The sequence below is a fragment of the Octopus bimaculoides genome, chromosome 26 (assembly GCF_046866305.1).
Source record: "Octopus bimaculoides isolate indiv1 chromosome 26, ASM4686630v1, whole genome shotgun sequence".
Taxonomy (NCBI): Eukaryota; Metazoa; Mollusca; class Cephalopoda; order Octopoda; family Octopodidae; genus Octopus; species Octopus bimaculoides.
Window position 1 is genome coordinate 25691428 of NC_142953.1, and position 24159 is coordinate 25715586.

At 36.8% G+C, this 24159-nt stretch overlaps 1 protein-coding gene across 1 annotated transcript in view; it reads right to left on the bottom strand.

Moving 5' to 3' along the window:
• Positions 1 to 6835: 6835 nt before the first annotated feature.
• The window catches only part of LOC106869859 (ADP-ribosylation factor 4), a 57427-nt gene continuing 40103 nt past the window's right edge, over positions 6836 to 24159 (bottom strand). The window contains exons 2-5 of the mRNA XM_089342966.1: positions 21959 to 22036; positions 15544 to 15617; positions 12082 to 12319; positions 6836 to 7794 (exon numbers count right to left, since the gene is read on the bottom strand). Of these exons, the coding sequence (XP_089199092.1) occupies positions 7445 to 7794; positions 12082 to 12319; positions 15544 to 15617; positions 21959 to 22036 (740 nt within the window). The 3' untranslated portion in view covers positions 6836 to 7444. The remainder of the gene's footprint in view (positions 7795 to 12081; positions 12320 to 15543; positions 15618 to 21958; positions 22037 to 24159) is intronic.

Here is a 24159-nt window from a genome sequence, read left to right on the forward strand (position 1 = left end):
CAACTGTAAACCTACTTTTGGGTCACCTTGTATATATATATATACACACACATATGTATATATATATATACATATACAGGGTGGCCCAAAGGTAGGTTTACAGTTGTTCAACTATCTCTTTCGCATTCATATATTAACAGTTTAGATCTTAATTATAAAAATATATGAAACCATTATTCAGCAAGATTATTTAGCCACCTCCACATTATGTGATGACAGTAAAAGACTACCTTAACCAAGCCTTTTCATAGTATTGGTTTCGAAGACGGGGCAGCATCGAAGGGCCACCATGTTCACCTCACCTGACACCAATGGATTTCTTTTCCTGGGGTTATTGTAAAGAACAAGGTTTATGAGAAGAATCCCAAAACGGTAAATGAATTAAAAGATTACATTTCTGATGCATTCACTGAAACTGATGGAGATCGGAATTTGTGTTGCACTGTGTGTGTCAGAGTGTTCTGAAGAGGTTTGAAGAATGTTGCAATATTGAAAGAGGACATTTTGAGCATCTGAGAGATTAAACATTGTCTGCTTAAGATGTGCATAAACAATATGATTGTAAGATAGAAATTTCAATGTAATAAAATGTTTGAAAAGAAATTTAAAGTGCCTACGTGACAACTGTAAACCTACTTTTGGGCCATCCTGTATATGTGTGTGTGTGTGTATATATATATATATATATATATATTTACACATACACACACACCTACATATATATATATACACACACACACACACATATACACTTATCATTAATGAATTATAATTTGAGACCAGTTTAGTAACATATCTATGGACAAAGCTCTCAACCCTTGAGTCACTCTATAATTTCTGCCAATGAATAATATATATTATATATAATGTATAAACATCATCATCATCATCATCTTCGTATGTCTGCTTCCTATGCTGGCATGGGTTGGACAGTTTGTCATGGTCTGTATCTTCTGACTTGGAGTTATAGAACTCCCAGATGGGGCAGAGGGAGCATGTCTTGCTTATACATTGCGTTTTTGGCACCATTTCTATGGTTGCATGCCTATCCTAATACCAAATACTTCACAGAGTGTATTGTGTACATTTATCATGGCACCAGCTCTAAAGAGTTTGCTTTGCCCTCAGCAATACCAAAGAGTCTTCTTTACTGTATATATTTTCTCCGTTCATTCAGGGCATTTCTGACTAAGAGGGTAAACAGAAGAGTGAGGGATGACAGAGAGAGAATGAAAGAAGACAGAGTGTGGGTAAGACTGGAGAAACAGTGAGAGTGAAAAGGGGAGAGAGAGAGAGAGAGAGAAAGCGAGAGAGAGCAGGATGGAGTATTGAAAGAAAGACAACAATAGACAGCAGTTACATCATGGTTGTTCGTCAAGACATTGAATATAAAAAACAGCATACAGGGGTTGTGGTGGTATGTGTCTGGATTTGTAATTATGATAGAGTAAAAACCAGTGTTATTTATGCTGTGTCTACATTACATACCTTGGAGATTTGATAAAACAAAGATTAAAACAATAAACAAACACCATAACCGAAACAACTGCAAAGATTGATGTGATCTGCTAAACCCACCATCGCTAAAGGAAATTACGTGTGTGTGTGTGTGTGTGTGTGTACATGTTATATATATTTGTACTTATATTTGCATGTATATACATGTCTGTATATATATGTATATGTTTATGTCTGTATATACATGTGTGTGTGTGTACATATGTTTGTGTGTATATATTAACACGTCTGATTATATGTGTGTGTGTGTGTGTATGTGTACTTGTTATATATATTTGTACATGTTTTTGTGTATATATGTATGTCTGTGTATATACATGTTATATATATTTGTACATTTGTGTATATGTGTGGGTACATATATGTTTATGTCTGTGTATGTGTATATATATATATATATATATATATATATATATATATATATATGTGTGAGAGAGAGAGCATACATTTGTGTATGAGAGAGAGATGATGGCCTAGTGGTCAGTGTGTTACATTCAAGATCGCAAGATCATGGTTTCAATTCCCAAACTGAGCGGTACATTGTGTTCTTGAGCTAAACATCGCATTTTCATGTTGCTCTGCGATCATTTTGACATCTGTCGTGTGTGGCACACTTGTGCACTGTTTGGGTAATGTCAATTTGATGGAGGGAGTGAGCTAATGTGTGACACAAACATTTGATCATTGCAAACAAATCATCCATACAGGGTTTTCACCAAGAAATTGCAGAGCTCTCATCCATCATTTAAGGACAGGAGATCCCATAACATATGTGTGTGTGTGTGTGTGTGTGTGTGTGTGTGTGTGTGTGTGTGTGTGTGTGTGTGTGTGTGTGTGTGTGTGTGTAATGTATTGTTCCATGATAGTAAAATCAAGAAAAAAAAGTACTCCATTTAATGAGATATTATTTAAAATTATTTAGTCCATTATATCATGTGGGCTGTGCCTGAAGACTGTACCAAGATGTCAGACGCATTATAAAACATTGTTTGACATGTTCTCAGCACATGAAACTATTAATAGCAAAAAAAAATATGTATTGTGTTTATCAAATAATATATATATATATATTTACACACATATTATACGTGTATAAACACACACACACACACATATATTGGAGATGTACTTGTCTGGAAATTACACACACACACACAAAACAGGCATGGATGTGAAGATAAGAAGTCTGTTTTAGAACTACAGGGCCCAGAGTTCATTCCCACAGCACACCACAGCAGACATGGTTGGTATCTTCTAAATACCAGTATGGATTGACATTTGGTTTGTGAGTGGAATTGGGTGGACAGAACAGAACCTGAAAGAAGCATTATGTGTGTGTTTGTGCACACACATTATGTATACGTGTGTATATGTGTATGTGTATATATATATTTATCTGTGTGTGTGAGTGCATTTATTTATGTTTGTGTGTATATGCATACCCCTTTTCATGACACGCATTCTAAATGTAAACAAAATCCACCAGCAAACGATGTCCTTCGTTTGCAATCTTCCATGACAGCATTTCCAGCTGTCAAGGAGCTCATTGTTCAAAGGACTACAGAAAATATTATCTTATTTGGAAGCAGACAAGGGTTGGTGACAGGAAGAGCATCTGGCTAGGGAAAATTTTTGCAACAAATTTTGTCAGACCCATGCAAGCATGGAAAAGTGAACATTAAAAATACACACGCACGCACACACACACACGCAGATACATAGGTTTTATTTTACATACATTGCAGAATTATTCAACACTTTATATACACATATGGTGCAAGAGAAAACAAATGCATATATGATGCACATGCATAGATGCACAAATATATATAAGTATATAATTTTCTTTATTTTTTTTTTAATTATTTTTTTTTACAAACAGGAAGCTTTGCAGTAATTATGGGACGGAAAAATGAGAGATCACTACAGAACGATTACTGACACACCCACACACACACACATATATATATATATGTATGTGTATGCATGTGTCTATGTATGGTGTGTTGGAGTGTGTGAACTAAATGAGGAAGAGAATATGCAATCCAAACTGCAGAACTATTTCTTCATTTACTGGAAGCTGGAGTTTCCCATTTGTTAATTTCTGTTCTACTTCATGGTCTTTTTCTTTGTGGCAGGAGATCTTAGAGTGGGAAGTAAGCTGTTTCTGCTGCTGTGATGGCTCACAACCTATTGACCTATTCATAGCCTATATCAGTAGTTCTCAACCAGGGTCCATATAAGATTTTACTGTTAAAATTTATCAGCAATAAATTGGTTATATTTCTATGATACATAAAATATTTTTACAAATTTTTTAATATAGTTTCTGATAATATTTAATTGTGAAAGTATTCTCTTAATTGTTTTAGTTATTTGACTGTGGCCATGCTGGAGCACCGCCTTTAGTCAAACAAATCGACCCCAGGACTTATTCTTTGTAAGCCTAGTACTTATTCTATCGGTCACTTTTACCGAAATGCTAAGTTACAGGGACACAAACATCAGTTATCAAGTGATGGTGGAGGGAGAACAAACACAGACACACATATATATATATATATATATATATATATATATATATATATATATGTACAACGGGCTTCTTTCAGTTTCCGTCTACCAAATCCACTCACAAGGCTTTGGTTGGCCTGAGGTTATAGTAGAAGACACTTACCCAAGGTGCCACGCAAAGGGACTGAATCCAGAACCATGTGGTTGGGAAGCAAGCTTCTTACCACACAGCCACTCCTGTGCCTATAACAGAATTTTTTAAACATCAAATTGCCATGAGGGTTCATCTGGGCAAAATAGGGATCAAAAGGGGCCATAGGCAAAAAATGGCGGAGAACTCTATTATGGATCTATATTCGAACTATTGATCTACTGACTGCTTATGATATCATAAACTACATTTGGCCTGTTTTTGATCTTAAAAGTGTCTCTTGTTTTTCTAAAGAAGTGCCACATTAAAGGCACAGCACACCCAGAGTATGCACTTCTTCCACAATGCAGGCAAGACACATATTTGGAAGTTGAAGAACACTATTACTTGATAAAATAAACTAGTCAGATAGAGAAGCTATCCTTCTCACATAAGGGTGTCTGCTGAATGCTTATTTTAAATATTACAGGAAATGCAGCTGACTGACACATTCAACAAGTAGGAGATCATGTCGATATGCAGACATGAGAGCAAATTATTTACGTAAAATTTAATTCAGTTAGAAAAGGGTTAACATCTGAACATCATAGGTTTAAAATAGGTTAGTAGTAGCAGTGCCAGAAACTAAAAAGATTAAAGCAGCAATAGAAATGACTGACTTGCCATTCTAAGACTTGTTGCCACAAAACAACTTAAACATGACCGATAAAATGATTGAATCGATGTGTCTAATAAAATTTTTACAATTTGATCCTTTTTTTTTTTTTTTAAATCAAATTTCTGCTGAAATTCACTGCTGGTGTTTCAATTTATTTTGAAAATAACGAAGAACTCAGTAAAATAACTGTTGTTAATAAACTGGTGTTTGGATCATAAATTAATGTGAAATTTTGATGGAAGGTTTTAATTTAGATCACTTTAACCCTTTTGTTACCATATTTCTGTTGAAATACACTGCCTTTGTTACAATTTATTTGGAAAATAATGAAGAATTTAGTAAAATAACTCATTATTAAGATGAAATTTTGGAACATAAATTAAAATGAAATTTTAGTGGAAGGTTTTGATTTAGATTACTTTAACCCTTTAGCATTTAAACCAGCCACATCCAGCCTAAATATTCTACATGTTTTATGTTCAAACCAGCCAGATCTGGCCTCTCACACCTACCCTATAATGTCATTCTAAAAAATAAGCAATCACATCATCAAAATCTCAAAGCTTCAAGATGCCGGATGATTAATTCAAAACAATGTGAATAAATAAACATTACATTTGACAGAGGAGTAATGTGAATGCTGAAGGGTTAAAACAAACAGTTTGAATCATAGAACTAAGGATCACTCTCAAGCAGTTTGTAGCAAAAGGGTTAAGTCTCCCATCGGCCATCTTATAGATCTGCAAAATGTAAAACCCAGAGAAGAGACGGAGTGAAGTTTCAATTTCTAATAAATGAATACGCGCGCGCACACACACACACACACACACACACACAGTCTGTTAATGTACCAGTAGAAAGACCGATACTGTAATACACACTTTTTTTGGTATGCAATGTATACAGTGTAGTAATACATCTGTACATGTATTAATGGAGATTTTTAATCCCGACCCATGTTTCCTACAATCCTCTTTGCTTGGAGAAAAATACTGATCCACAGTGAATGATCACATGTCCTCTCCAAAGCAATTTGTATGGATCTCAAGCAGGGATTTAAAAAAAAACAAAGTATAACTGCAGTATTGCGCATGCATGCACATAGGAGGGTTTCATCGAATCCTCCAGCAGAATAACTTCACATCTGTCCAGGAGAAAGATATGGAAGGAAAAAAAAACAATAAAAATTTAACAAGGGCTTCATGGACAATGAGTGGGTGGGTGTAAATAAGTATATATATATATATGCATGTATGTATACATATAGATGTAGGTATGTACATATATGTATGGATATATACATATAATTATATATTATTTATGTTATTATATATATATATATATATATATCTAGACATGATATCTGGATTACATATATATATGTCTATATAAATGTGTGCATGTGTGTGTGTGTGCGTGTGTATGTGTGTGTGTGTGTGTGTGTGTGTATATATACATGTATGTATGTATGTGTGTATATGTGAGTGTATATATATATATATATATATATATATATTGTCACACATAGACACATACATACATGCATGCATGCACACTAACAAATAGTCACCAATCTTTAAAATATTACCTTTTGGCATTGCAAGTGATTTTTTTTTTAAATTCTAATTTGAAATACCACAAATTTTTAAAAAATCGATAAACAAAAAATAAAAATGAAAGAATTATTTTTTTCAAAAAATTCAAAAAAAAAAAAGAATAATTAAAAAAGAGAAAAATTATTTAATTTCGTTTTGCTTTTGAGGCTTGTGTGTATTTTTTGTTTGCTGAGGTTCGTTAAATAATTTTCTTCATTTTTGTTTTTTCTCCTGCTTATAACGCAATTCTTCAGCCCAAATCTCCTTCGACATATCCCAGGGTATCATACTACCCTATCAAAATGAAGAAGGAAAAAATTTTAAAGAAAACAGAAAAAAACCCTGTAATTCTGCTTCCATTTTCGTTTTGTTTCTTTTTTTTAAATTTCACATTTTAACCCCACCCCCTGTCTCACCGACTGCATTCCCCACCCACCCCCAGCTACATCAACCATAAAAAAAGAAAACGAATATCAACAAATGTTGAACAGTCTTTTTTGGTTTTTTTTCTTTTAGTTTTTGTAATTTGTTCATTTCATCTTTGTTCGTTATCTCACCGTCGTTAACACACAAATACTTGCACCTTGTCACAGAATACTCTAGTTCTTTCTGTCTTTGTTTCATTTTTTAAAAATTTCTTTTGTTAAACCAATTTGCATTGAAAATTTGAGGATGAACATAATGATTCAAGGTGTGAATATAACTATAAATATATATGCACACATATATATATATACATATATACATGTATATACATATATATATATGTATGTATGTATACATACATACACATACATATATATATATGTATTTATGTATGTGTGTGCTTGCATATGTTCATGAACATACGAGTCCTCCTGTACATGGTTTGCATTGCATTGTCACCGCATATCATTATTATTGTTATTATTAATATTATCAATAATAATAATATTATCATTATTATTATTATTATTATTATTATTATTATTATTGTTATTGTTATTGTTATTGTTATCTTTTAAAGAACTATTTCTCCGGGCAGTTCTGAAATTTGCCCGGTGCTGTTGTTGTCCGCGAGTCTTGTAGTGAGTCCTGTAGGTGAGTTGTTGTTGTTGTTGGGCAACTGTCGGTGACATCCTGAGTGCGGCTTGTTCTGAAGAAGAGGCACTTAATGGCAGTGTAGGCTCTTGAACAGTAGTCCATGCTATGTTCGAGTCGGTCACCAGACTCTCGTTGCATCCGTGGCATTTCTTCAGGTGCTGGTGGCACAGTGGAGTAGACAGCTTTCTTAGCCTGGACGGAACCAAGATGGCACGCCAGCCAGTCGAGGGCTTCTGTTAGACCTCGGTCAGTCAGAGCACTGACCGGCATGATATCTGGAAAGACAAGCAAGAAAAAAATAGTGAAAAGAAAACAAAAAAAAAACTTTAAAAAAAAAACATGGCTACTTCTGCTATCATCATCATTGTAATTAGTCAGTGTCATTATTCAATTATTGTGGAGGCGCAATGGCCCAGTGGTTAGGGCAGCAGACTTGCAGTCGTAGGATCGCAGTTTCGATTCCCAGACCAGGCATTGTCAGTGTTTATTGAGTGAAAACACCTAAAGCTTCATGAGGCTCCAGCAAGGGGTGGTGGCGAACCCTGCTGTACTCTTTCACCACAACTTTTCCTCACTCTTTCTTCCTGTTTCTGTATTTCAAAGGGCCAGCCTTGTTACACTCTGTGTCATGCTGAATCTCCCCAAGAACTATGTTAAGGGTACACGTATCTGTGGAGTGCTCAGCCACTTGCATGTTAATTTCACGAGCAGGCTGTTCCGTTGATCGGATCAACTGGAACCCTCATCGTCATAACCGACGGAGTGCCATGATTCAATTATAATTTCAATGTCCTAAGGTGGAGATCTAGCAGAATCATCTTCATGCTGGACAAAATGACGCTAAGCATTTTGTCAGCTTTTACATTCTGAGTTTGAATTCCGCTGAGGTCAACTTTGCCTTTCATCCTTTCGGGAGTCAATAAAATCAGTACCAGTTGCGTACTGGGGTGGATGTAATCGACTTACTCCTTCTCCCAAAATTTATGCATATAGTAAAAAGGATCATCATTATTATTAAAGAGCTGAGCTGGCAGAATCATTATCATTCTAGGACAAGGCCGTGAGCTGGCAGAATCGTTAGCACGCTGGGCGAAATGCTTAGCGGTATTTCGTCTGCCGCTACGTTCTGAGTTCAAATTCTGCAGAGGTCTACTTTGCCTTTCATCCTTTCAGGGTCGATAAATTAAGTACCAGTTATGCACTGCGGTCGATATAATTGACATAATACCTTTGTCTGTCCTTGTTTGTCCCCTCTATGTTTAGCCCCTTGTGGGCAATAAAGAAATAAGAATCATTAGCACACTGGACAAAGAGCTTGGCAGCATTTTGGCCATCTTTATGGTCTGAGTTCAAATCCCACCAAGGTTGACATTGCCTTTTATCCTCTGAGGATCAATAAACTAGGTACCAGCTGAGCACTGGGGTTGGTGTAATCAACTAGTCTTCTCCCACAAATTTTCAGGCCTTCTGCCTATAGCAGAAAGGATTATTCCTATATCATATTTAATGCCTGTTCCCAAAACATCTTTTGCCTTAATTTATTTGGTCAGGACCTGCATTGACAACATTTACTATATTCTAACATATAAGGAACCCATTTTTGTCAAAAATCAGATTAAAAAAATATGGGAGTTTCTTATACATGGATAGTATTATAATCCCTTAAAAAACCTTTTACCCAAATTTTAAGCCCCCAAAATTAAGGTTCCTTATACACATTAAAATACGGTATACCATCTCTCTCTCTCTGAGGTCAATTCTCAGAGATTTCTCAGCATGCAATCCCTCCTGCTTCTACATCACACCTTATGCTAATGCTGCTGCCACACCAAACACCCTTGATATTTGAGGCGGTGGGGGTCATCATTCTAGTAGCTCAAAGGTACTAATCTTTCATTGGTGGTCCTTAATATTGGGTGGGTTATGTGTGAAGATGAGAATGACAATATTAATACTTATATAAGTTTCCTTATTTGTATTACCAGGAAACTTGCATTTGTGCACATACAGCAAACCCTTGCCATATTGTGGTTCACCTATCACATACTCAGTACATTGTGGGGATCTTTTTTAAAACGGGGGCCACATTTTTCATTAACGAAACACTTTGAAACTTGGAACACTGGTAGAATGTGTCATATAAAACATCTTTTTCTCTTAGTCTTCTTAAAAAAAAAAAAGAAATCCATAAGTTATTCCATGTTAAAGTTGTCGTATTTCTGTAATTTCAACCAATCACTGACGTCCATTCAGCCGATATACATTAAGTGCCGACTACATAAACAAACGATTCTGAAACAATTAACCCTAACCCTAGGGTTAGGGTTAAAGCAAATTTAAAATGAAAAAAGCAAATAAAACGAAGGTATGGAGATTAAATACGCTTTACATCGCTTAATCAGCCAAAGGAGTAAATGTAAACAACTGAATACTTGTCAGTGATTGGCTGAAATTATCGAAATAAGACAATTTTTTACATGAAATAAATTCGAATACAAAAATATTTTTCTGTTCTATAACACAAAATAGATAAGTATACGAAGTTTGAAAGTCTTTCCGTACCAAAAACACTACGTAAAACATTAATGAAAAATGTGGCCCCCGTTTTAAAATAGATCCCATTGTGGTTTGCCTATCGTGCACTCATTACATCGCAGAGTTTTCTGGCTAATATATGTAAATTTATATCGAGGAATCCTCAGTATATTGTGGGTTTCTGCAGCCGATTGGCATTTAGATTTTTTTAGATAGTAATTATTTCTGTGGGAGATTTTGGAACATAATAACCACGATAGTTGAGGGATTACTGTATACATAACCCCCCCCCCACACACACACACACATATACTTTTATTCTGTTATCTGTTTCAGTCATTTGACTACGGCCATGCTGGAGCACCACCTTTAGTCGAGCAAATCGACCTCAGGACTTATTCTTTGTAAGCCTAGTACTTTTTCTATAGGTCTCTTTTGCCAAACCACTAAGTTATGGGGATATAAACACACTAGCCTCAGTTGTCAAGCGATGTTGGGGGTCCATATGCAAGTAAGTTTTAACTTCATATTTCTAACTTGCACTCTATCTTTCTGTCTGTCTATCTATCTATCTATCTATCTATCTATCTTTCTTCTTACCTATCACCCCCTCTCGTTCTTCTTCTTTCTGTTGTCCTTGCTTCTCCCCTTCACTGCTATATCTCTCTCTTACCCTTCCTCCCTGTCTCTCGTCACTCACCTATGTTCAACTTCCTCCCTTTTCCTCTCTCTACCACTCCTCGTTGATCACACGTGACCTGTGGTCATCTCTTCCTTTCTCAATTTGGCCAGCATAAAGGCAACACAATCTGCTATCTCTCTCTGCTCAAGTTTGTCACATCACAGCATTCAGTATCTCATCTCGTTCGACTTAACACAGACAGACACAGGAATACACACACACACACACACACACTAATAATGATTTCAAATTTTGACACAAGGCCAGTAATTTCGGCGAGGGGTCAAGTTGGTTACATTGACCCCAGTACTCAACTGCTTCTTATTTCATTGACCCCAAAAAGATGAAAGGCAAAGTCAACCTCGCTGGAATCCTGGAATCCAGAATGTAAAGACAGAGGAGATGCTACTGAGCATCTTGTCCAGCATCCGAACGATTCTGCCCGCTCACCACCTTACAAATACACAGTAATATCATCACATAAACACACACACACACATGCAAATATACACATTGAGATTAACACTTGATATTTAGACAGATGGAAACACATTAACATCACATAAATACACACAAACATTTAAATATAGACACACACACACAAATACCATCTGCACACATATACATAGAGACACATGAATACACATACAGGCAGGCACACACACACACACACACAAGCAAATACTCCCTTCATACACACACACAGACATTTACACAAATGCACACACACACACACAAACACGTGGACACACAAACACACAAATACATACACATGGGGACACACACACACACACACAAACACATGGACACATACACAAATGCACACACATGGACACATACACAAATGCACACACACATACACACAGGTATACAGACACAAACATGTACACACACAAGTGTATACACATACATACACACACATAAACCTTCATTGTACACACACAAATACTCCATACATACACAGACATTTACACAAATGCATGCACACACACACACACACACACACACACACAAACACATGGACACACAAACACATATGCATACACATACATACGCAAGTATACAAACACACATACACAGATACACACAAGTATACAGACACAAACACATGTACACACACAAGTGTATATATATATATATATACATACACACACAGACACACGCACAAATACTCCCTTTATACATACACAGGCATTTACACAAATGCACACACATACACATACATACGCAAACACACACAAAGTACACAAACTCACACACACAAATATACAAACAGACACAAACATGTACACACACAAGTATACACACACACACACACAGAGCCAGAAAGAAACATGGTACTTACTCCAAACATGTTTTAAATTCTTCAACGAGAGTTTGTCTGTGATTTCTTCGACTGTCATTGCTTCTGGCAGATCTTGTTTGTTTGCTAAGAAGAGGAAGACAGCCGAGGAGAGTTCCTCAGCCAAGAATGCTGGTCGGATCACATCGAAGCTCAGCTCGTCGAGCCTTTCTCTGTCGGCGCTGTCTATCACGAACACCACAGCATCAGTACCTTTGTAGTAATGCCGGAATAACGGTCGCTGTATTGAGGAAGAGACAATCAAATGTAAAACACTAATGTGAATGGACTTTATGCAAACAGACTGAAGAGGATGCCTATACATATGTGTGTGGGTGTGGGGGTGGGGTGAGTATTTGTGTGCGCGTGTGTGTGTGTGTGTATTTGTTTGTTTGTGTGTATGTGTTTGTGTGTATGGGAGGGTGAGTATTCGTGTGTGTGCTTGTGAGTGTGTATGTGTTTGTGTGTATATTTGTGTGTGTGCGTGTGTTTGTGAGTGTGCTTGTGTGTGTTTGTGAGTGTGTGTGTGTGTTTGTGAGTGTGCCTTTGTCTGTGTGTGTGTGTGTTTGTCATCATCATCATCATCATCATCGTTTAACGTCCGCTTTCCATGCTAGCATGGGTTGGACAATTTGACTGAGGACTGGTGAAACCAGATAGCTACACCAGGCTCCAATCTGATTTGGCAGAGTTTCTACAGCTGGATGCCCTTCCTAATGCCAACCACTCCGAGAGTGTAGTGGGTGCTTTTACGTGCCACCGGCATGAAGGCCAGTCAGGCGGTACTGGCAACAGGCATGCTCGAAATGGTGTATTTTACGTGCCACCTGCACAGGAGCCAGTCCAGCGGTACTGGCAACGAACTCGCTCGTGTTTATATGATGTTAATGTGATTCTGTGTGTGTATGTATGCGTGCGTGTGTTTGTGTTTGTTTTTGTGTGTGTGTGTGAGTGTGTATTTGTGAGTGTGTATGTGTGTTTGTCTGTGTGTGTGTGTTTGTATGTGTTTATATGATGTTAATGTGTTTATATGATGTTAATGTGTGTGTGTGTGTATGTATGTGTGTATTTGTGTGTCTTTGTGTTGTATTTGTCTTTCATCACCATTTGACAACCGATGTTGCAGTTCAGCAAAAGAGACTGATAGAAGAAATACCAGACTTTAAAAAAAAAAAAAGTAATAAATTACTGGGGTTGATTTGTTCAACTAACACCCTTCAAGGTGGTGCTCCAGCATGGCCACACTGCAATGAATGAAACAAGTAAAAGACACAAGATGGCAACACTAAGTAAAGAACAGTCATTGCACCATCTTGTAATTAAGAACATGACGGACTCGGTAAGGACTTCATTAATTATTTAGGACCAACACATGAATTGCTATGTGAAGAAGGCCTGGCTGTGTGGTATGAAGTCTGCTTCCCAACCACATGGTTTCAGGTTCAGTCCTACCGCACAGTATTTTGGGCAAATATTTTCTATAAAACCAAAATTTATCTTTAATTTTAGTTATATGAAGCCCCGAGAGGAATTAATGGATATCATATTATCGTTCTGGACTGTGCAGTTAGGCAATAATCCTTTCTAATGGAGGCACAAGGCCTGAAATTTGTGGGGAAGGGACTAGTTGATTACATCGACCCCAGTGTCTCACTGGTACTCAATTTATCGACCCCGAAATGATGAAAGGCACAGTCAACCTCAGCAGAATTTGAACTCAGAACGTAAACACAGGTGAAATGCAGCTAAGCATTTTTGTTCGGCACAGTAAAATAATAATAATAATAATAATAAAAATAATAATCCTTTCTATTATAGGCACAAGGCTTGAAATTTGTGGGGAAGGTGCTAGTTGATTACATCAGCCCCAGTGTTTCACTGGTACTTAATTTATCAGCCCCCGAAAGAATGAAAGGCAAAGTCGACCTCAGTGGAGTTTGAACTCAGAGCATGGAGACAGATGAAATGCCACTAAGCATTTTGCTAACGGTTCTGCCAGCTCGCCGCCTTGATGTTAGGCAGTAATGTTAGGATCCACTGTTTGAATGAATACTGGATCCTTGGATTAATGGAAAATGTGTGGCTTAGGGGTTTAAGGAGCTACAGTCACAATCGCCATATTGCGGTTTCAATTCTTGGACCAGGTAGTGCCTTATATTTTCGAGCAAAATACTTCAGTTCATGTTGTTCCAGTTCACTCGACTGCAAATGAGAAACTCTGTGATGCACTGGTATCTTGTTTGGTGGGGGTGGGATGGGGGTGGGTGTTGTGATCTCAGTTATCTAGATGCAAGGAAACCAAGGAAACTGGATCCTATCAGTCCTGGGACTTGAGACAACAATGTCCAAGAAATGATGATGAATATTTGAATGAGACGACAATCCAAAAACGTCTGGACAGCATATTTCTCTGGTAGCCATTTCTTTTCTTTTCTTTTTGCTGTTGCAGTTTTATATTTCTTACAGAATTTTTTCTTAGTAGAATTTATGATTTTTGTGTACACATAAAGTACCAGTTAAACATTGGGGTTAAGTGTAATTAACTTAACCCCTCTCTGAAATTACTGGCCTTGTTTCAAACTTTGTGTCTGTGTTTCTTTCTCTTGACATTGTACGGCTGTTGTAAATGAGTGTCACTGTCATACAAGCAGTGTTGTTTGTTTCCAGTCTTCCATGAAGACAACCCTGTGACCATCATAACACTCAGAGCAATAGCAAAGGAAAGAAAAGATATATAGCCATCACATGCAAGCGAGCATGGCCTGGCAGCTTGTGCCATGCTTTTAATTATTGCTTTAAATGCATATGTAGTCTTTGGCAGATGTAGATATAAGGGGAGTCTGAGTCAGTAAAACTATACCGACTCTGATTCCGACTCACAATATCTTTATTCTTTAATATAAACCAGTTGTAAGATAGGGGCCGACTCAAAGTGCAAGCGTATGCATATGCTTTATGAGATATGTAGACCACAATCACTTAATTACATAAAGAGGAGTCTGAGTCGGAGGTGCCAATAGTAGAGGAGTCAGAGTCAAAGTTTTTTGTTTCGACTCCACAGCCCTGGTAGATACCTTCTTCACTCTCGGCCCAATGAAACCTTTTTAGCGTTCAGATTATCTCTTATTTCGAGATTTCAATGATGTGATTCTTTTATTTTGAGAACATCATTGCAGGGTAGGTGTGAGAGGTCAGATCTGGCCAGTTTGACGATAAAGCAGATAGAATATTTGGGCTGGGCATGACTGGTTTAAGGAAATGACAACTGGAGGGAGAAAAGGCTCAGTAGACTAGGGCAATGTGGAATGAAATGCCTTGCTCAAGAACACTACATGCTGCCCAATCCAGAATTTGAACCCGCGAACTAGCAGCTAGCAGTTGTGAGCTCAAAACCGTGACTACTAGACTACTAGACTATGCGCATTCATTACTGCAATGGCTATTAATGTTAAGATAAACACTTACCAACTTGTCACGGCTTCCAATGTCCCAGGCTGTCAAACTAATGTCTCGATATTCAATTGTTTCCACATTGAAACCTGTGGAATGAAAATAGGAGAGAAAAGATAAAACAATTGAAATAAAAATGTTTTTTTAAAGTGAATAAAATACTTCTTTGATATTTGGATGAATGAATTCTATTTCTAAATATTTAGGGATTGGGGGGGAGGGGGGAGGGAGAGAGAGAGAGAGAGAGAGGTGATTAGGTACATTGATTCTTAACAGCAATATTCAACAAGTGCAAAATTTTTTTGTCTTATTTCAAACCCTTTTGTTGCCATATTTTTGTTGAAATACATTACATTACCTTTGTTTCGGTTTCTTTTGAAAATAATGAAGAATTTAGTAAAATAACTTTGTCATTATTATACTGGCATTTAAAATCTGAGTTAACAGGAAGTTTCTGATAGGCTTTAACATACATCCCTTTCACCCTTTTGTTACCATCTTTTCTGTTGAAATAAATTGCCCTTGTTTCAATTTATTTTGAAAATAACGAAGAATTTCGTAAAATAATTGTCATTATTAAACTGGTGTTTGGATCATAAATTAATGCGAACTTTTGATGGAAGGTTTTAATCTAGATCACTTTAACCCTTTTTTACCATATTTCTGTCGAAAAACACTGCCTTTGTTTTGACTACTTTTGAAAATAATGAAGAATTTAGTAAAATAACTGTCATTATTTTGCTAGTTTTTTTTAACATAAATTTAATACGAAACTTCGATGGAAGGTTTAAATTTAAGTAACTTTCACATACAACGACTTTACTATTTTACTCTTTTACTTGTCTCAGTCATTTGACTGCAGCCATGCTGGAGCACCACCTTTAGTCAAGTAAATCGACCCCGGGACTTATTCTTTGTAAGCCTAGTACTTATTCTATCCGTCTCTTTTGCCGAACCGCTAAGTTACGGGGACATAAACACACCAGCATCGGTTGCCAAGCAATGTTGGGGGGGGGGAACAAACACAGACACACAAACACACATATATATATACATATATACGAAGGGTTTCTTTCAGTTTCCATCTACTAAATCCACTCACAAGGCTTTGGTCGGCCCGAGGCTATAGTAGAAGACACTTGCCCAAGATGCCACACAGTGGGACTGAACCCAGAACCATGTGGTTGGTAAGCAAGCTACTTATCACACAGCCACTCCTGCTTCAAATTATTTAAAAAATAAGGAAGAATTTAGAAGAATATCTTTGTCGTTATTAACTTAGTGCTTAGAACATAAATTAACATAGAATTTTAATGGCAGGTTTAAATTTAGATAATTTTAAAACAGGACGTTTTGTATCACAGAACCAAGGCTGGTCTCAGGTGGGGTAGTATCAAATAGGTTTTAAAGGAAGTATTGAATGCTTACACATTCTAGGAGTTCCCAGTACTGCTGCTGCCGGATGTTTGGTCAGCAGACAATCTAGAGAAGATCTTGTAATAGTGTACATTTACTAAACTTCCCTTAGTTACCTATCAATGTCAGTCTCTCTTTAAGGCGGCGAGCTAGCAGAATCGTTAGTGTAATTGGCAAAATGCTTAGCGGCATTTCATCCATCTTTACATTCTAAGTTCAAATTTCTCCAAGGTCTACTTTGCCTTTCGTCCTTTTGGGGTTGATAAAAATAAGTACCAGTGGAGCACTGGGGTCAATGTAATTGACTTAACTTTCGGCTCCAAAATTGCTGGCTTTGTGCCAAAATTTGAAATCAATGTCAGTCTCCCTCCCTCACGTATGCAGAAATATGACTGCGCTGGAATGTACACACACACACACATACATGTATACATACACACACATTCATGTACACATACACACACATACATGTATACATACACACACATACATGTATACATACACACACATACATGTATACATACACACACATACATGTATACATACACACACATATATGTACACATACACACATATACATGTATACACACGCACATACATGTACACATATACACACATACATGTACACACACACATACATGTATACATACACACACATACATGTATACATTCACACACATATATGTATACATACACACACATTCATGTACACATACACGCATATACATGTACACACATACACACACACACTACTCTTTATGAACTTCAGGCTGTGTATATCAACAAATTAAGGGCACAGGCTATGATAAGATACAGCTGATTATATTCTTATCTGTCGCCTGTGACTTAAACACCAACAAAATATGTAGGCCTCAGCCCTTCTCCCACTTTGGAAACACCACAGCAAACAGTTGATAACTCTAACCTACTTTTCACTCAAAAAATTCCAAACATACGGCAAAACCAAAGCATATTTTCCAGTGGGCCCCAACGGGAAGTTTTTCATCAGAAGAAAAAAAAACAATGAACAAAAACATAGATCATATCAGATGGCTCAATTCCAGTTAAATGGTAGCAAAGTTGAGGCTGTAGCACTTTGGTAAGGCCTGTTTTTTAATAAGTAATGTTACAGCCGAGAGCTACACCTTCATCTGACCTAGATGTCCTTACCAGTTTTATGTATAAAGGGGACAGGTCTGGCATTTTACACCTAACCTACAATGTTATTCTAAAAATAAGCAATCACATCATTGAAATCTCAAAGGTGATACCTGGACTAAATATTCTACCTGTTTTGTGTTCAAAGGGGACAGGTCTGGCATTTTACACCTAACCTACAATGTCATTTTAAAAATAAGCAATCACATCATTGAAATCTCAAAGGTGATATCTGGCCTAAATATTCTACCTGTTTTGTGTTCAAAGGGGACAGGTCTGGCATTTTACACCTAACCTACAATGTCATTCTAAAAATAAGCAATCACATCATTGAAATCTCAAAGGTGATATCTGGCCTAAATATTCTACCTGTTTTGTGTTCAAAGGGGACAGGTCTGGCATTTTACACCTAACCTACAATGTCATTCTAAAAATAAGCAATCACATCATTGAAATCTCAAAGGTGATACCTGGCCTAAATATTCTACCTGTTTTGTGTTTAAAGGGGACAGGTCTGGCATTTTCACCTAACCTACAATGTCATTCTAAAAATAAACAATCTCAAAGCTACAAGATAATGCATGATTTATTCAAAGCACTGGGAATAAATAAGGACTACATTTAACAGAGTAATCTGAATGCTAATGGGTTAATTTATCTCCCTCTGTATTTGATGTATTCAAAAAGAAAACAATAGCTAAAAGAACATCACAATTTAACAAACTGATAAAAGAAGTGGTGGAGTAGTTTGGCTTCGTTATCTCTTACTTGTTGATCAGACTTTATGGAAGCAGTTTAGAAACAGCTTTGAAACATCCTGGACTTCTAATATTAACTTTTTCTCTAACATTTACTAACCCTCACCATGAGAATCTACTCTGGTCTTTAGTTAACACAGCACAATAGGTCCCTTGGCGAACAATGCCAACCTGCTTCCAGCTAGCCAACTATTGCCCCGTCGCTCTCACTGCTAATATTTCTATTATTACTAGTTCGTCCATCATTGTCGATGATGACCAAGGGCATTACACGGGAGAAGAAGACAGGGAACGGTGTGTCCAGCTGTAGCCAATCAGTGTGATTCTAAAGTAAGGAAGGCAGCCATTAATAATGATATTTCCAACACCTTCACACACACACACACACACACACACACACATCCTCCTCTCTCCCTTTTAACGATCATCGGCATAGCTTCCACAAAGCCGGATCCATTAGAGATCTACTCTCGAATGTCACCCACCTGTGACCTCTCACCTAAGAGAAGTTCAGTGAAACCAATGCCATCACCTTAGACATCTGCAAAGCTGGTAAACAAACCTCCATCAAAATTTCCCACCCAGGGGCCTCAACCATATCCCATCAATTGGATCAATAACTTCCTATCAGATCACACCATTTCAACATATGTTAACAGAGCTCCTTCTGTCTCGCTATTTCATTAACTCTGATGTGCCCTAGGGTCCAGTCTTGTCCCTTACTCTTTTCCCCTTCTGTACAGCAATGGTTCACTTGCCAACCCATCCAACACCACCCACCCCTACACAGATGATACAACTCCTCCTTCTCCCCTAAACTTCCCCTTTCACACGACATAGATATGATGCACCAAACCTTCATCGATTTTAGTAATCGATTTTAGTAATCTTGTCTCACCAAGAATTCTAACCCATCACCTTACATAATAATAATAATAATAATAATAATAATAATAATAATAATAATAACAACAACAACAACAATAATGATAATAATAATAATAATGGTTTCAAATTTTGCCACAAGGGTAGCAATTTTGGGGGAGGGGATGAGTTGGTTACAGCGACCCCAGTGTTCCACTGGTACTTTTTTTATCGACCCTGAAAGGATGAAAGGTAAAGTCAATCTCAGCGGAATTTGAACTCAGAACGTAGAGATGGACGAAATGCTGCTAAGCATTTTGCCCAGCATGCTAACGATTCTGCCAGCTCGCCACCTCAATAATAATAATAATAATAATAATAATAATAATAATAATAATAATAATAATAATGAAAGAAAAAGAAAAGGTTGATAAACATGGAGACCTGAGAATTAAGATCGCCAAGATGTGGTAGCTATGAGAGTCGAACATAAAGGTTATCCTTATTGTCATCGGAGCATTGGGTTCAATACCACCCAATCAGGAAAAAACATCTGGAAGCTTTAGAAATGCCCTACAATCTAGGTGTATTGCAAAAATTGTCATTACTGGGAACTGCATGCATATTGCGTAAAGTACTGTCAGTCTGAGGTCTTTGTGACTTGACAAACAGTACAAACCACCTGGTAGACACAATATCTTCAATCAACAACATCACGATATTGTATACTGTGCAACGTCTATAATAATAATAATAATAATGATGATAATAATAATAATAATAGTAATCCTAATCCTTTCTACAATAGGTACCAGGCCTGAAATTTTGGGGTGGAAGGCTAGTCAATTACATCAACCCCAGTGTTCAACTGGTACTTATTTCATTGACCTCGAATGGATGAAAGACAAAGTCGGCCTCGTTGGAAATTGAACTCAAAACATTAAACTGCTAAACATTTTGCCCAATGTGTTAATGATTTTGGCAGCTCGCTGCCTTAACCCTTTCGATACCAACCCGCCTGAAACCACTTCTGCCTCTGTAGTACAAATGTCTTGTTTACAAAAGTTCTGAATTGAAATCTTCCACCAAACCTTAGTCACAATTTATGTTCCTAACACTAGCTTAATGATGACTAAGTTATTTTACTAAATTCTTTGTTATATTTAAAATTAATTGAAAGAAACATAGAGCATCTCAAGAGAAATAGGGTAACAAAAGGGTTAAAATATATAATAGAGAAACCATTCTTAACCCTTTCGATACCAACCTGGTTGAAACCACTTCTGGCTCTAAGTACAAATGTCTTGTTTTCATAAGTTTTGAATTAAAATCTTCCACCAAACCTTAGTCACAATTTATGTTCCTAACACTAGCTGAATGATAACTAAGTTATTTTACTAAATTCTTTGTTATATTTAAAATTAATTGAAAGAAACAAAAGAGCATCTCAAAATAAATACGGTAATGAAAGGGTTAATAATAATCAAGATGGTTATAATAATAATCATTTTTTTCAAATTTTGGCACCTCAAAGGTATCCTCCAAGGGCAGGGAGGGAAGATATGCCAATCTTGCCTCCTTTAAATGCAATAAAAGTCAAGCACTACTCAAATCAAGAAAACACCCGTCCAACCCATGCTAGCATGGAAAGTAGATGTTAAACGATGATGATGATTCCCCCCCTCCTCTCTGCTCCACCCCACAAACATGAACAGCACTGAAGTGGAACCTCCGTGATCGCTGAAAATGGTTAGCCCAATTGTCACTGAAGATTGATCCTGGTAAAAAAACAACATAGCTAAAACTGGCCCTTTTTTTCCTGGGCTTGAAAATATTTCGGCCCCAACAATTGCCAACACTCTCCAGAGTTCAAGTGGGCCCCCACAAAGGAGTACTGCTCTCACATCAAGGATAGAACACCTGCTAAACACACAGATGTTATAGGGACCAATAATAAATACTAAAAAGCACTCTCCAAATTTGCAGAAAATTGAAGGAATTTGTAGAGATAACAACGATGCCTAATTATATACCATTTTTTTTCTTTACTGTCCTATCCCTTCTCAAGAGAAAATAGATCTCTTCCAATCTCATTGATACAATCATTCAATAATAGTTAGGCAGAACACAGTCTGTGAGCACAAGTTTAAAAAGTAATACAACAGTTGATAAATGAAAACCTGAGTAAGATCACTTCAACCTGAAATATTAAAATTAAAAAGAAACAAACTTACCAATGGTTGGTATTGTAGTAACTAGTTCTCCTAACTTCAGGCGATATAAAATGGTAGTTTTACCAGCAGCATCAAGTCCTGTGGAAAGATTAAACATGGCAATTATTGGTGGCGTATTTTATTTTGTATCATACAGCTATATCAGTGGTTCTCAACCGGGGGACCATATAAGATTTTTAGGGGTTTACACAACAAAATAGTAAACTGGGGATCCACAATAGTATTTTAAGGGCCCCTGAAAAATGTTTCCCTTAGATGTATATATTGGTCTGTATTGCAAGAAACAGCTAGATTTCTTTCTCTAACATTTTACATAGTTCAACCTACACAAGTTAATGTGTTGCCGGGAAAAGAAAGGAATTTAGAAAGAAGTTTTTATAAAACTACTTTTTAAACATCAAATGGGAGTCCCCCAGAATAAAATAATAATCAAAGGGGTCCATAGGTAAAAAAATGGTTGAGAACCCCTGTTTTAGATGTATGTATTGGTCTGTATTGCAAGAAACAGCTGGGTTTCTTTCTCTAACATTTTACATAGTTCAACCTACCATAAGTTAATGTGTTGCCGGGAAAAGAAAGGAATTTAGAAAGAAGTTTTTATAAAACTACTTTTTAATCAAATGGGAGTCCCCCAGAATAAAATAATAATCAAAGGGTAAAAAAAATGGCTGAGAACCCCTGTTTTAGATGTATGTATTGGTCTGTATTGCAAGAAACAGCTGGGTTTCTTTCTCTAACATTTTACAAAATTCAAACAGCACAAGAGAATGTGTGGGGAACAAAATAGGAGTTTTTAATGAAGTTTCTATAAAACTAGTTTTTAAATGTCGAATGGCTAAGGGGGTCAACCTGAATAATTTAGTAATCAAAGGGGTCCATAGATAAAAAAATGGTTGAGTACCTCTGAGCTATATAAGGACTCAAGTGTGATATGCTGTAGGGTGTACACCACTACATTGTAGTGCCGTATACTATGTTGTATATTGTAATGTAAAATTTTGCTTTTGCTATTGGAGTAGCAAGGACAGGGGGTGAGATGTTTTGGAGCAGCCATTTTGACATATTTGGCATCAGTGAATCAATGCTGATTTATGTGACAACAAACATTTAAACATTTCTCTTATTTTAACCCTTTAGCATTGAAACTGGTCATATCCAGATCTAATATTCTATCTGTTTTATATTCAAACTCATCTAGTTTCTCACACCTGACCTACAATGTCATTCTAAAAGTAAAGCAGTCACATTATTGAAATCTCAAAGCAACAAGATAATGCATGATTAATTCAAAGCAATATCAATAAATAAACAATACAATGGACAAAGAAACCTGAATACTAAAGGGTTAATCTCTCTCTCTCTCTGTTTGTGTGAATGTCAGTATATTTCTCTTCATGTGTGTTATGGAAGAATCCTGAACACCCCCGCATGACTGAAGGTGGACTAACCGATTACAATAAATAAGAACTGAGTGAACTGTCAGGGCGTAGTTGACGGTGTTAGTTCAACTGTGTTGGTTAACCATGTTAGTTCAATGTGTGTTGGTTTAACAGTCGGTAGCAGGGGCCATGAGCTCTGAGGGGCCCACACTCTACATGTTAACTCTACTAAAACACACAATCAAAGGGGCCCGGTGAACAGTTATGTCCGAGGGCCCTTAATACTCTCAGTCCGCCCTTGGTCAGTAGGTGAACGGTGAATATTGAGTATCATACTTGCATTTGAGTAGGACGGAGTGCATTCTGTGTTAACAGATAGGTTATTTTCAGATAACCATAACCAACTATTTATTTGTATAATACCATTTTACACCAGACATGTATACCCACATCAAAACAATGTGTATGAGAAGAGGGAAAGTGTTTATATGTCACTCCTCCTCAGTTAATAAATTGTACTCTCTCTCTTTCTCTCTCTCTCTCTCTCAGTATGTGTATATTTCAGCATGTGTATGAACGAGTGCATTTGCATCCAGTACCAAAAAGTACTGTCGCCAAAAAAAAAACAAAAAAACTGAATGTCCAACTCAGCCATGCCAAATTGCCAGTGACCAAACATCTGTGCCCAATTGTCTCATTCTGATCTAGGATGGCTTTATCTTAAATGGTTTCTTTTCTGTTTTTGCATTTGGTTTACAAGATTCTTTATCAATTGCTTAGTTGGAGAGATATTTAATGAACTGACTAATAATAAAGAAGTGG